At 38.9% G+C, this 15446-nt stretch overlaps 1 protein-coding gene across 1 annotated transcript; it reads right to left on the reverse strand.

Annotated features, from left to right (window-relative positions):
* Positions 1–6874: 6874 nt before the first annotated feature.
* Positions 6875–9300, reverse strand: LOC126788551 (uncharacterized protein C227.17c). The gene is made up of 3 exons (XM_050514551.1): positions 9185–9300; positions 8786–8904; positions 6875–7160 (listed from the first exon to the last, which is right to left on the reverse strand). The coding sequence occupies exons 1-3, from the start codon at positions 9273–9275 to the stop codon at positions 7011–7013; spliced, it is 360 nt and encodes a 119-aa protein (XP_050370508.1). The 5' UTR covers positions 9276–9300; the 3' UTR covers positions 6875–7010.
* Positions 9301–15446: the final 6146 nt, after the last annotated feature.

The following is a 15446-nucleotide window of genomic DNA, read 5'->3' on the forward strand; positions in this document are numbered from 1 at the left end:
GAATGAATTGAATGATTGCATTCTATGTGTGTGCTGTAATTGATGGACAATGTATGCAGAAGTTTAAAATCTCCCAATTTTATACATTGTAAAAGGTTTACAAGGCACAGAGCTTAGTTTTCTTATAAAGATTATCTGGGTAGAAAACAAAGTTATAAGATCAAAATTGGTTTGTAGTTCCTGTTGGTATAATTGAACATATTGCACAAAGCATTCTTCTTTGATATCTGCAGGGAATTTTCAAGATAACAAACTGAAAAGTTGTGTTCTGTGTTTTTAAATTCATATTTTATTCTTCCAAAGAAGTGGTTAAAATATGATTTTAGAATACAGACAACAATAAGCATATTTGATGAAATTAAATTCAGATACTTGGAATTAGATCTTTTGTCTAAAGATGTTGATTTGATTCTTTGGATAACATGTTTTTATCTTGTGTGGCTTATTGAAAAGAATTACAGGATGTTAAGTAATTGCTCAAAAGTATTGCTTAATGTTGATTAAAGTTATGGATTGAATTACATACAAGTATATGACTGTGTTGTTTTATGGTATTTTTTGTTTTATGCTTGTCTTGATTGGCATTGTATGACAAAACAGAAAACACTAGAGGATGCGTGGCTGAGCCGGAATTTGCTACTGATTTTCTGGAGGCTGTGTCAGCTAAGTTCAAGGAGAGTGAGAAAGCTGAGATAGCTAGGCTAAACAAGGAATATCATAGCCTGCAATACTCAGGAACTGGAGGAGTCAGGGAGCATTTATTAAAGTTGATTAATATCAGCAATAGGGTTAAAGAGATGATGGTGGGAGTACAAGACACCTTGTTGGTGCATCATGCACTGGACACACTCCCAAGCAGTTTTGACCATCTCAGGACTAGCTATAATGCTCAAAATGAAAACTGGACTCTAGATGAACGAATAGCCATATGTTCTGATGAGGAGGAGAGGATTAAGAAACAAACCCCAACTATTTACCTGCTTGAAAAGCCTAAGAAAAAGAAGTCACATCCACAGAACAAGCTTAAGCCTAACAAGATCATCTCTAAGACATCAGCAACCACAGGGCCAAAGGATAACAAACCATTCAGATTCAAGTGCTACTTTTGTAAGAAAGTAGGTCACATGAAAAAGGATTGTACTGGCTATAAGACTTGGCTAGCTAAAAAGGGTAAGATTATTTCTAATACAATTTTTTTTAGAAGTTAATCTTGTTAATATCAATCTACAATCTTGGTGGATTGATTCCGGGTCACCTATTCACATAACTAATTCCTTACAGGGGTTCAAAAAGACCAGGACTCCAAGAAGTGAGAATGTTAGCTTGCGTGTTGGAAACGGGACGAAGGTGGCAGTAAAAGTTGCATGATGTCTTAGGCTTGATTTAGGATCTGAAAAATTTCTAGTTTTGAATAACGTTTATTATGTACCTTCCATGAGAATGAATTTAGTTTCAGTTTCTCAATTGGTTAAAGCTGGATGTAGTTTTTTGATTGAAAATAAAGGAATTCTTATTTTTTTTAAATAAAGAGCAAATTGGTTCTTGTGTGATATTGGATGATCATATAAAGTTAAATTGTTCAATATCTCAACAAGATATTTCTTTTGTTGAAACAGATAACACTAAAAGTACTAGCACCTTAACTGGTGTTAAGAGAACCAAGAACAATGAAAAATCTGCATATTTATGGCATAGAAGATTAGGCCATGTATCCAAAGAGAGACTGAAACTATTAGTAAGGAACAACATTTTAAACGAATTAGACTTTTCAGACCTTCATGATTGTATTGAATGTTTTAAGGGTAAAATGACAAACAAACGGAAAAAGACTGTAGTAAGAAGTAAAGAGTTGTTGGAACTCATACACATTGATATCTGTGGTCCATTTAAACACCAAACTATCTGTGGAAACGTGTATTTCATTACATTCATTGATGATTTCTCTAGATACGGTTATGTTTCTCTACTCTTAGAAAAATCACAGGCACTTAAAGCCTTTCAAATCTATAAGGCTGAGGTAGAGAATCAACTAGAGAGAAAGATCAAAACAGTAAGATCAGAGAGAGGTTGGGAATTTTATGGAAAATATACATAAGAAGGTCAACAAAAGGGTCCTTTTGCCTTATATCTGCAAGGGCATGGGATTAAAGCTCAATATACAACACCCTATAATCCCCAATAAAATGGTGTTGCAGAGGGAAAGAACAGAACCTTTCTAAATATGGTTAGGTATATGATGTGTACTACTGGGTTGCCAAAATTCTTATGGGGAGAGGCTTTAAAAACTGCAAATTATATTTGTAACACAACACCAAGTAAAGCCATAGAGAAAACTTCTTTTGAATTATGGTGTGGTAGAAAACCAAGTCTTTTTTATTGTCATGTATGGGGTTGTCAAGCAGAAGCTCGGATTTATAATAAAAAAATGAGCAACCTTGATGAAAAGTCTGTTAGCTGCTATTTCATAGGTTATCCAGATAAATCTAAAGGTTACAAGCTATATTTTGCTAAACACTCACCCAGAATTTTTGAAACTCATCAAGTAAAATTCATAAATGAGAAAATTCACAATACAATTTATGAGGATTTATCCTCAGACTTTGAAGAACTTGTGATGGATGAGGATTTAGCAAATACATTACCTTTTGATAATGATAATGAATTAGCAGATGACATCATTAGAGAAAATCAAGATGCAGATGATCAAGAAATTGATCAAGGAATGCAAATTGACAATCCAGAAAACAATATAGTTGTTCAGAATCCTCCCATTACTGCAGTGGCACCTGTAGCAGAACCTAATCTAATTCCACAACCTCCACAAAACCTCAAAATAATCCAATTTCAGCTATTCCTCAAAATCCTATGCTTAGAAGATCCGAAAGAGCTAGAAAAGTAAAATTTGGGGGGGGATTGTCCTTACATTGTTATCTAACTGAGGCAGACGTAGTATAAGATTGTGCAGAAGACAATGATCCAACAAATTTTGTTCAAGCTACAAAATGTGTTGAGTCAGAGAAATGGCAATAAGCTATGAAATCTGAAATTGAGTCAATGGAGAAAAATTGAATGAGAATTTGGTCTGCAAGCTGAAGAAATCAATTTATGGACTAAAGCAAGCTTCCAGGTAATAGTACAAGAAATTTGATTCAGTGATTTCCTCTTTTGGATTCACTGAAAATCTAGTTGATGAGTGTGTTTATTTAAAAACAGTTGGAGATCAATTTATTTTATTAGTACTATATGTTGATGATATACTTTTGGCTAGCAGCAATCTAAAACTGCTAAAAGATACCAAAAGCTTTCTGTCAAAGAATTTTGACATGAAAGATCTAGGTGAAGCATCATATGTACTAGGGATTGAGATTAAAAGAGATAGAGCACAGAAACTGTTGGGATTGTCCCAAGAAAATTACATTTCTAAAGTTCTGAAGAGATTTAGTATGGAACAATGCTCTGGAGGAGAAGTTTCAATGTCTAAAGGTGACAAGCTCACAAAAGGTCAACAGCCACAAACTGAAACTAAGAAGGAGAACATGAAGTCAAAGCCTTATGCAAGATTAGTTGGAAGCCTCATGTATGCTCAAGTTTGCACAAGACCTGACTTAGCTTTTGCAGTTGGGATGTTATCAAGGTTTCAATCTAATCCAGGTTATGAACACTGGGTTGCAGGAAAAAATGTGTTGAGGTATCTACAGAAGACAAAGAATCACATGCTAGTTTACAGACAAGTCAAGGATTTGAAGGTTATTGGATTTTCAGATTCTGATTTTGCAGGGAATTACCCTGATTCAAAGAAGTCCACTTGTGGATATGTGTACATGCTAGCAGGAGGAGCTATTGCTTGGAAAACCATGAAGCAGTGATTGATCACAACCTCAACCATGCAAGCTGAGTACATAGCAGTATATGAAGTAGTGTGTGAAGGGGTATGGATAAGAAATTTTTTACAGCAGACTCAAGCACTCAATCACATTGTGGAAGACGAATTGGAAGTTTTTTGTGACAATGAGGCAGCTGTGTACTTCTGCAAGAACAATAAGAGATCTAGTAATTCCAAGTATATAGATTTAAAGTATTACAGTGTTAGAGAGAGGGTTAAAAGGGGTGAGTTAGTGGTTCTAAGCATAGATACAAACTCACAACTAGCTGATCCTTTCACAAAAGCATTACCAGTTAAAGTGTTCAAGAAACACATAGAGAGCATAGGCATTTTGCCTAACTTAGATGCTTTAGGTTAGTGGGAGCTAAGTCCAGTAGGAGCAAACTAAAATTTACAAGTTTTGAGTTCTTGTTTTAATTATCTTTGTGATAACAGTTTTCTTTGTTTTAAATAAAGTCTTGAGGTATTTCAGAATTGTTATGGCATGCTGCAGTTTTACATTAGTTTCTGAAAACTTATACAAATAAGTTACAATTGTATATATACTTGCATATCAGATGACTTTAATCATGTATAGCATGATGATATGGTTCAAGCAAGTTATAAAGTCATTGGTGTCCAGTTTATTGCTTGAAGTTCTGGTTTTAGAACATACAGTAGGACTTGATATATATATATATTCTATACTTGTTAATACACATTATATATATATCTCAATACTGAGGTTTTTGACATATGTATTTTGCAGAAGCTTATGTTGTAGCAAAGAAACTCTGCATTTTTGTTAAAGTGTAACTCGTTTCTTGTTCTGCATAAGTAACTGCAAGGTGACCATGTTGTGATGGGATTTTTGATTCAATTGTTTCTGGCGCGCACTACAGTAGGTAGTATAGTTTCTGACATTACAGGAACTTGATTTTCATAAACCGAAAGTGATTGTCAAAGTGGGAGATTGTTAGATCAATTTTGGACATATCACATATTATATGATTATCATGTTTAATGTCATAATCTATTTCTATATGGAAACAAAGATAGTAACAAATCTAGTTACTAATGATTTCGTGTATTATATCATTATGGTAAGGAATCCTAATTTAAGTCTAAAAGCAAGACTACAAATCAGTATTGAATCAGGAATCTAAATAAGATGTCTTTAATGGAATGACTCTTAAGGGTTAAAGATTCTCTATATATAGATTGTAAACGTCTCTGTTATCACTACGAGTTATTTGCGTAAGTTTTTGTCCATTGAGAAAACAGAGAGTAGTGACTAACAGAAGACCTTGCCTAGCACCTTGTGACTTCGGATTAAGGCACAATGGATCATGGTGTCGTCGTTCATGAAGATGGTAAGTTAATCTCATTGACTAAGTTAATGATTAGTTGTTATGCATATGATCTTTCGTTTTGTACTCATATCATATAATTTAATTTACATAGAACAGTCGGGAAAACTGAGGACAGTCGAGAGCAATGTGAACAACTCTCAACCGATGGGATATGGTGCATATGTGTGGAATTAATAAGTCTCAACACATCCCACATCACCGATTAACTCCCCCATCACAGCAAAACAACCTTAAACACTTCAATTCGTCAAAAATCCTCTCCCAAACCAAGACATTAAGGCGAGTACCCTCTCCCTCGTGTTTGTCACAAGGCACGTTTTATTTTAGGTACAAGTACAACTAACTTGCTCTTTTTTCTACAGCCACGTGGGAGCTTATCAATCTATATGCGAAGTGATTTATGAAACAAAAACAAAAAATTACCCAAAACAGTACATTGTCGATCTCATGTTCACTAAACAAAGAACTTAAAAAACTAGCTATCACGCTTGTGGTATTGAAATAGTACGCGCCTACACACGTCTGAGTCCGAAAAGCTTTCTCTCTTCCCTGTCCGGCGGCGAGCCCTTTTGCCGTCGTCGGACAAGCTTTGTTGCCTTCGTTGGGGTTGGGTCGGGAGATTATAGTGCTTGGTGTGGTGAAGAAGAGGGAGATGGTGGCGACTTTTGGGATCGGATCTAATGCTCACTGGTCTAGTCGGTGGCGATGCATGTCTCTGGGACGCTAGAAACGGTGTAAGATGGACGATCTCGTGGCGGCGTGGAGGGGATCTAATCACCATGTCGGATTTGGAACTGGATCGTCTTTTTTCGATCTGATTTGGTGATTCGATGGTGTGGTCGGAATAGTCGTTCATTGTCGAATGAGGACGTTTGGATGGCTCCGGTGGTCTGGCGATCTTTGCACTGCGACAGCGGTGGCGACCGAAAGGCTGTGGCGGCAGTCAAGTAGGGTCGGCTCCATTGGTGGCAGATTGTCTCCTTGTTTCTTCGGTTGTGGCCTCGATTTAGGCTAGTCTCATTTTCTTGGGCCGTGCCTGGGTCAATAAAGGTAGCCCAACTAGGGCGCTTATGTTATTTCTACTTTGTTTGTTGGTAGTAGGGTTTACGTTGTTGAGTTCAATAAATCAAAGGGGGCTTTGTCCTAGTGTCTGCACTCTCTATACCCGATCTACTCTACATGGGTGGCGAGTTCCTTGTTTTGTCAAATTGTCACTGCCTCCTAATTATAGGATGAAACTTAGTGTCACTGGTATTTTCCATTGGCAACATGGTAGGAAAGCTTATTTGGTAATTTATGGCTCTGCATGAGCACTGTCTTTCTGTTATATCGCCAAATTTGTAAAGCAAATGGTTGTGTCATTGATGCACACCTTGCTACAAGGTGCTTGCTAGAATAAATAGGTTATGTAGCGACGTCTGATATTATTTCGAGACGTTCTTACAGTAATGGGTTTAGGCTCAATGTCCCCCCTTATATTCTGCGGTTTCATTAATGGATACGGCGTGAGGGCAACCGATAGCCCATTTCAAAAAAAAAAAAAAACAAACAAACAAAGAACTTTTGTTCTGAAAATCTCATTTCCGGAAGTGGTTCGAGTCAACAACACCCGGAAGTGCTTCAATTGTTGACTTCATAATAATTTGAAGTCATCCTCGGAGTAGTCTAGGACTTCTTTCAACTAAACTCAGTGGTTCACCACATGCCACAGACTAGTGGAAAGATGTATAGGAAATCAAATCTCCATTATTCCATTTACTATTTTTGCTCGGCTATTAAAGCTGGGATTCTTGTTTATGCTTACCCCCTTTCTCTGTATCAAAAAGCTGGACTTCATATCGTTTTTGCCAAAAATTTGATGCTTCTTCTGGGGTTCGAAAAGTCCATATGTGAGTCTTGGCTTTCTCACGAGTTTCCAAAATTTCCTGCATTCAGAAAAGTCAGCTTATTAAAAGCTGCTGAGTGGCATTCATCAAGAGAAAGACTCAGAGAACCATATCCTTATTAGATAGCAGATAGCTGTCAGATTGTCAAAACTGAAATACAGACAAAGCAGTCGAAAATATTCAAGCTCGCAAAAGAAAAGAAAACATCTAAAAAAACTTGAAATTGGATAAGTTACTGCAAGCAGCATCTCTACATGGAACCTCAAGACGGCTTATGAAGATCAAACGAAATTAGGGCAACTCAATCTCCGCTTGCATATGATACATGAATCTGCCATGACACAAGGGGGAAAAGTCAACTGGATCTATGGATAGTAATCTAGGCACCAATCCAATACAGAAAGGCACAAAAAGTGCACTCTGCCCTATATGGATAGGGGGAAATGAACTTTGTCAATAAAGCAGGAGGAGCAGAGTGAAAGCATGCCCTTATTGCGGGTAAACTTTGGCATTCTGGGCCAACCACATTCGGGATGTCCAAGTTCTCTATCTACATAAATATTAATTTTTGCAGTTTGAAATGGAACTCAAGGGTTTTGTATTTCACATGTGGGGACCACAAACACCGGTTAAAATTGCAACTATGTACACAAGACACACTTGCATGATCTCTGAATGCATCAATCACAAGGACTACTTCCAGTCTAGACTGGCCTACAAAGCCAATACAGCAACTAAAGGTTCATATAAGTCAAAAGAATTTGATCAGATTCTGGTATTGCAAGAGAATGCATACTCTGTGTCAACTAACAGTGAGAATCTAAAATGTTTGTGCGAAGTAGTCGACAGATCACATTCGCAATTCTAATAGACACTCTACTATCTGTATTAACATTTACGGGCTTTATATATTCTTCAATATTACTGATCAGCTGCTCCAAATAGAATCAGAACAAGCTGCTCCAAATAGAATCAGAACAAGCTGCTTTATTATTCTGCCCATCATACATCCTTACCCAGATGGATACGACACAACTACCAATTAGCTTCTACTTACAAGGCAGGAAAACCCAACTAATTATATGAGGACATAATTTATACAGGATATCAACAAGTTGATGAAATAATAATATGTATTTAGCATCCAAATGCCTTAATAAAGAAACTTGAAATTGATTGTACTCTCTGAATAAGTGATGGTTAACACCAATCTGATTTGTTACAAAGCAAAATATACACTGCAGGTCAGCCTAGGAAGGTTAAGAAGTGTCAGAAACTCAACATCACATTGTGAAATGACTTAAATGGATGAGGTCCAAGAGTAGAAAGCTGATGTGATGTGGCTTGTGGATACAAGAACTTAAAATAATCTTGAGGTTTCCACAAAAGTAATTTGTTCTGTCAGAATGCAGCAAACAAATTGAAAAAAAAAACTCATTAACTGCGAGTTATAAGTTATAACTACTGATTAGTATAAAATTAGGTTTTGTTCCATTCAACAGTACCAACAGTCCTAAGTACTTTATTTGGTACCTCACGTAGGCAATACCGGTCTGATAAATCATCAAAATGCAAAAACACAATAAAGCAATCTAACCATTAGCTATAGAAATTTCAAATATCAGAATAAAACAGAATGAAACAGAATTTCTTCAGACACAAACCTGCTGTTCAGCTTGCGGCTTTGTCTTCAGAGTTAAACAATCCACCAGAGCACTCCATTTTCCGCCGCAGTTATCAAGAGTCCCTAGCCTATAATACTGCTGCATCTGATGAACCGGAGCTGCCATAACATGAAATTTACAATCACCGAATCGAAGAAAGAACAGCAACCAAAACAGAAAAGAGAATCACAGAACAGAAAATTAGAACACAGCCCATGTTTTGGGTAGTTTTGGAAACTAGTAATCAAAGTCATGCTCCTATATCCAGAGTAAAACCCAGAAAAGCCCATGAGTTTAACATAAGAATTGAATGGCAAAAGATAAAGTATAGGGATTTTGAAGTAATCGAATCGAAGTGGGAATGAAAAATGTAAAACAAGAGTGTGGGAAAGAGCATACAGTAACAAAACCAGAGAGCGTCGAAGCATGTTCGGCACGATAAGGTACGCTTTGTAATTGAAGGAGAAGGGACTCCTTCGCCTGAAGACATGGCTCTCTCTCTCTCTCTCTCTCTCATTCAATGCTCCCTTCAAAAACTAAGGGGACTCTGCCTTTTCTCGTTTTATTTTCTAAAAGGGCTAAGGTCCAGTTTGGCAGGGATTCCTCACCTGCTTTTGGGGTCAAAAGTGATTATGGATAAATCACATCGTGTTTGATGAGATACCAAATTTTTGTTTTTGGGCATTCCGCTTCTCCCAACAGCAGTATTGGAGAAGCAGTCCCTGCGTTGCTTTTCAAAGCTGAATTTGGGAAAAAAAACACAGAGATAGCTATTGTAGTCTTTTAATGAAATTTCCAAAATCCCAATTTTGTCCTTATAATCCGCATAACAGCCAAACCCTACGAAAAACGGCCACCACCGGACCCAGTGATTGTGCTGAGAGGCCACCGTGCTTCTGTCACGGACCTCTGTTTCCACCCATCTCAACCTTTCCTATACACCTGGTACCATTCTAATCCAATCTCATACCTCATGATTATCATTCTCTGCTCCTAAAATTTCACCTATCTAATTAAATTTCATGCTCGCTTTTCTCTTCCAGTTTCGCAGACTGTGAGTTGCGGATTTGGGACACTCACTGGAATCGGACCATAGCATCCGCAGGGTATTTGATTTAGTGTCATTTCAAATTTAGTTGATGGTTTAATTTAATTTTGGAGAGTAGAAGAATGAAACTTGTTTATGCAGGGTGCATAGTGTGGCACATGGAGTTGCTGCTGTTGCTTGTAGCTCTTCAATTGGAGCTAAAAAAGTTATCAGGTGATTTTTTTTGTTCACCTATCTTTGTTCATTTAGTGGTTCCTTTTGTGGTTTTAGAAAAATAAATGAGATTTGAGAATGTATTTGTAGCCAGGGAAGGGATGGAACTGTGAAATGCTGGGATATTGGAGATGGAGGTTTATTCAGGTTGTTAGCGAATTCTTATGGTTTTCGACTGTGGTTATTTAATTCGAAATTGTTGTATCATGTTAAGAACAAGAATTGAGTGATTTTACATGCCTACATGTTGCCTTGCAGGACTCCCTCTGTGACGATCGCGACGAATGCTTACCACTGCTGTAAGCTTTCGTTGGTGAAGATACCTCATTCTTGTTCTAAGGAAGTTGACAGGCCAAAGCTTCACGGCAAATTTCAAAATAGCTTACCAAACTTCTAAATTGATTCATGTCATAGCATCTTCAAAAGTAGTTATGCTCACAGCATAGCTATGCCAAACTTGGCCTAAAACCCTCTTCTTATAAAGGCTCTTCTTATAATCCCGAAAATAATTAAAAATTAATTATTGTTAGAGAAGTTTTAAGCACAAATTATAAAAACGTACCATCTCCTATTTTAAATTAGAAAATGTCACTATTTATTTTCTAATTATAAAAATGTCATCTCAGTTCAGTAGAAACTTAAAAAATAGTCAACAAGCTTAGACCAAAATTATTTTAAAAAATCACTTTTAAAATATTTTCTAGATTGTTTTGTCATTTCTCACACTTTTTTTTCTTCTTCAAATTGCAGCCATAATTTTGTTGTCTAGCAATGGATTTAAGAGTGGTTGGTACTATTGGAAAGATATCTCTCCCCTTTTGCATTTGATACCCTACCCACTCTGAACCGACCGCCGTACAAGGTGTACGGCGCAGCAACCCTCACAAGGGGTTGCCGCCGTCGATGTGGCTACTCCAAGCAATTCCAGCGAAAGTGAAGCTCAAGGTTTCCTAATTCTTGTTATTCTATTCATTTTGCACATACTCATACCAATCTCATTTGAATTTTAACTACTATCACACTACATGTCACACCCGCTGTCACACCTCCTGCACACACCCTGTCACACTACCTATCACAACCGGTGTCATACCCGCTGTCACAATAACTGTCACACCCCATGTCACACTAACTATCACACCCGCTGTAACACCCGTTGTTACAACCACTGTCACAACCGCTATCACACTGTTTTATGTGACTGTTGTGGCAGGATGAAGAAAAAGAATAAGAAGAATAAGAAGAAAAATGACTAGAAATAACGAACTTTTGTTTACAGTTATGTGATCTTGAATTTCTTAAATATCGACATTAATGTGATATCACACCCCCAACCACACTACATGTCACACTGTCTGTCACAATAGTTACATCAAAAAGTTAGTGTAATAGGCAATGTGACAACAATTTTCTTTAAAAAAATCCCAATAGATGAGGTGGGCACCCAGAAAATTACTCTAGGCACCTATGTCAACATCTCTTTTTCCGGCGAGCTGCGTCAGTAGCAGCAACAATGGCGTCTTTTCGTCTCCACAGTGTCGTCACCACCTTCGCTCCCATTGACGCCTCCCACTTCGCCTTCTAAATGATCTGAACGACGTCGCCTTTGCCGATGCATCGACGTCATGGCTCTTCTCGACCTCTGTTAGGAAACCCAGGGAATACAACGGCGATGGCAACGGAGTCTATCTTGATAACTAAGTTCGGACCTTGGGATGTGGAGGGTTTAGAGGTTCCACAGAGCGCGGTCTCTGCTAAGGAGTACTGATCGGGAAGAGTGAAGCGACAGCGTGAGATCTCTTGCCTTTTGGGTAGCTGAATCGGGAAATTTGAGAGGCCGAGATCGGCGTCGTGAGCTAGAGGTAGGTGAAGAAAGTGGTATATTGTAAATATCATCAAGTTTAGTGGCAACACTATAATGGTTTTAGAATTGTGACTTAATTTTGAAATCTTTCTTGACATTTTTCTCATTTCATGTATTAAAATGGATTTTTTTAATAAAAAGCCCACTATTTTACTAAATACACAACCCATGACCACAATCTGCTTCCTCAAATATTAACATTGGCGTCTTATGTGAGAATCGCTACAAAAAAGTCTTGTCGCTCACCACGTAGATTTTCAACGTTTATTGGCATCATCCCGCAGGGACTTGCGGAGCGCATCAAAGACCAAAAATCTTGTTGCGACGTAGCTGGAAGTCAGCAAGTCCACAATCAAAGATAAGTTTCTAAAACTAATTTAAAGTTTGATTGCTTCGGTTGCGGCGGAGTAAGGACCACGACATGATTAAACGAGTTGGCATTGATCGGTCACTTGAATGCTTGTGCTCTTATGTTGATTGGTCTATGGTGTTTCTTCATGCATAAAAGTCCAAGGCAACATGCACTCCGCAAAATACAAAAGACCGTGCATCACCACAAAGCTTCCACTGAGGCGCAATGAAACCAAGCTGAGCTTGAATCAATTAACCTTGTTGCGCCAAGGCCTGTCAAGCTCCCCGCAATGCTAGCAAAGCACCAAGAAAAACTATCAAACACCACCACTACACCAACATCAAGGCCGATGTACTTGGCTATGACCCAACGCCCAAGTTCAGCGCCACTGCACCACAACACACTCACGGATTCTCTACTACACCGCCACATTGCACCACAAACATTGGTTTGGCACCAAAAGCCCCGCTACGCAGTTCTGAGCAAAAAAAAAAACAAGCGCGCGTAGCAGGTCAAGGCACCAACGCCCATGTGTGCATGACCCTCCCGCGATGCATGATCTCCCGCAGCGCACGACCCTCCCACGGTGCAAAACTTCCCGCGGCGCAAGGCCTCTGCCTAACCCTCCACGGACCTCCATAGTGGCCTCCGCAGTAACCCTCCCCGGTGACCTCCGCAGTAGCCCTTCGCGGTGACATCTGTGGTGCCCTCCGCAGTAACCCTCTGCGGTCTACTACGGTGACCTCCACAATAGCCGTCCGCGGTGACCTCCACAGTAGAGTTCTGCATAACGCAACAACAAAGCCAAGCGTAACGATGGTAATGCGCTAAAAAAAGTGAGAGATCTTGAGGAGACTTGCGGCGCGCACTTGGTATCAAAAATCTTATCGCGGCCTTATCGAGTGTTGCCGGCTAGAATGAACAAAGGTCAGGAACTCCGCTTGGGAAGAGCAGCATAATTAAGAAGCATTATGCTAATCTCTTGGTTGCACGTTAAGCCGCATCAAGAGCTCCAAGCGTCAAGCATTCTCCGCAATCAAAGATAAGCATCTCAAACTCCAATTTAAAGTTTCAACGCCTTAGTTGCGGCGGTATAATCACAAAGCATGATTAACATATGTATATATTGACTGGTCACTGGAACACTCAATGCTCTTATGATTGACTAGTCTCTTGTTGCTTTTATATTCTCATATATGGAGGCCATTAGGCCAAGGTCAATGCGCATCACCGCCATGAAGAAACATCACAGACCAATCAACATAAGAACACAAGAATTTAAGTGACCGATCAATGCCAACTCATTTAATCATGTCGTTGTCCTTACTCCGCCGCAACTGAAGCAATCAAACTTTAAATTAGTTTTAGAAACTTATCTATGATTGTGAACTTGCTGACTTCCAACTACGCCGAAACAAGATTTTTGGCCTTTGATGCGCTCCGCATGTCCCTGCGAGATGATGGCAATAAACATTGAAAATCTACGTGGTGAGTGACAAGACTTTTTTGTAGCGATTCCCACAGACGGCGCCAATGTTAATGTAGTGAATTACTGCGTCGTAGTTCACCCCATTACTCTTTTCTTCATCAAGTTGCGCTCATTGCTCTCTTTCCTGTCACAAGTAGCATAACTCGTCAAAGTGGAGACCACGACGGCGTGGTCTTCAACTCTCAGATGCCTAAGTCAAGTGAATAGAAATTTTGGCATAGTAACAGTAAATGATCGAGATTGCTTACCTTATGACGTCAAGGGTTTGACCTTTAATATTTGAGTTTAGCTAGATGATTCACTCATCTTCCAATGTGGGACTTGGTCCAGTTGAGGTGTTCTCTTGAGCTTCCTTTAAGACGTGTGTATGGGCGCGTCCGTAGTTGGTTTGAGCCGCGGGGCGGCTCGTTGCACAGCTAGCATAGTTGACTCCATGCCCGTATTACGGGGTTGGGCTGTTTTTGAGCCTAAGTGTGCTAATAGTTGCGTTGAATATGGCTAGACATAAGCCTATGCCAACATTTGTGAAACTGCGTGTGGGGATGAGCATCTCCGGCCGGGCTTGACCACGATGAGCATGGCTCAAAAATTTGTGGTATGTTGATCATAGAGGCAGGCAAAGCGTGACTATCGGATTCAACGAACCGAGTCCAATGGGACAGAAGCAAACTGGAATTGGTTGGGCACGAAGAACGGTGAAGAGTCCGACTACGGTAAGGCTTTTGGGGATCTACCTCATCGGATCTATGGGGAGACAGCAAAGATGCAACTTGGCTGGAATCTTTGGTGGACTCTTCTTTCCACGGTTCAATAGCGTAGCGATCTTGTTCAGGATCAATTGGCGAGACTCCTCAATGAGGTTGGAGATCATGCACTGGCGGCGGTGCTTGACGCAGGTAGACCAGATCCAGATGATGAGTTAGTGCGGCCATGGATACCTTTCTTTGTTATATGGGCTTGGGCCATGATATGGGCCCAAGTCATTATTTGGGTCTCTCCCAGAATTTGGGATCTATGAGGCATATCGGAAGTTGTACGTATGTTCGATCCAAACGCGGGCCTTAAAATGCATACATTTTCTCTTTTGTATTGTCTTTCTTTGCTTTGTTTTTGGTTTTGTGTTTTGAACTTTAGTTTTTCTTTTGGTTTGTTTTTTTCCTTTTGGCATGTATTGGGTCTTTGGCTTCCCATGTATTAATCATGGATATGTAAGCCTTCATGCTTCATTGCTAGATTAGAGTGCTTACTATGTGTCCTTTTGGTTTCGAGTACCATGTATGTCTACCGTATTGTGGTAGCAGCTCGTACCATAAATACGTATCTACCGTGATGTGATAGCGGTTGGATATGTAGAGTATTTGGGCTGCTTGACCCTTGAATGAAATTTTCCATCCTAAAAAAAAACACACAACCCATGATACCTAAAATGTTCTTTTGTCACAAAAACCATGAAATATCTTTTTATTTAGCTACATAGTCTAAATTATTTGATATGATTTGTATATAATTATACATATTGACATTTATAGATGTCCATATTTAATTCAATAAATAATAAACAAGATGAAGAAGACATAGCTCAAATTGTTGCTAAAGATGAAGCAAAACCGGTTTATGCATATGAAAAAATAACTTGAAATCTACTAGAAGGAGAAATTTAATTTCTTAACATAAATTACTAAATTTGGCGTTTTA

This window comes from Argentina anserina, chromosome 3 (assembly GCF_933775445.1).
Source record: "Argentina anserina chromosome 3, drPotAnse1.1, whole genome shotgun sequence".
NCBI classification, from domain to species: Eukaryota; Viridiplantae; Streptophyta; class Magnoliopsida; order Rosales; family Rosaceae; genus Argentina; species Argentina anserina.

Excerpts from the sequence above, each read along its gene's own strand:
- LOC126788551 (XM_050514551.1), bottom strand. The coding sequence starts at position 9,275 with ATGTCTTCAGGCGAAGGAGTCCCTTCTCCTTCAATTACAAAGCGTACC. Across the intron at positions 8,905-9,184 it reads CGCTCTCTGGTTTTGTTACT|CTCCGGTTCATCAGATGCAG; the intron begins GTATGCTCTTTC and ends ATGTTATGGCAG. Across the intron at positions 7,161-8,785 it reads AGCCGCAAGCTGAACAGCAG|GAAATTTTGGAAACTCGTGA; the intron begins GTTTGTGTCTGA and ends TTCTGAATGCAG.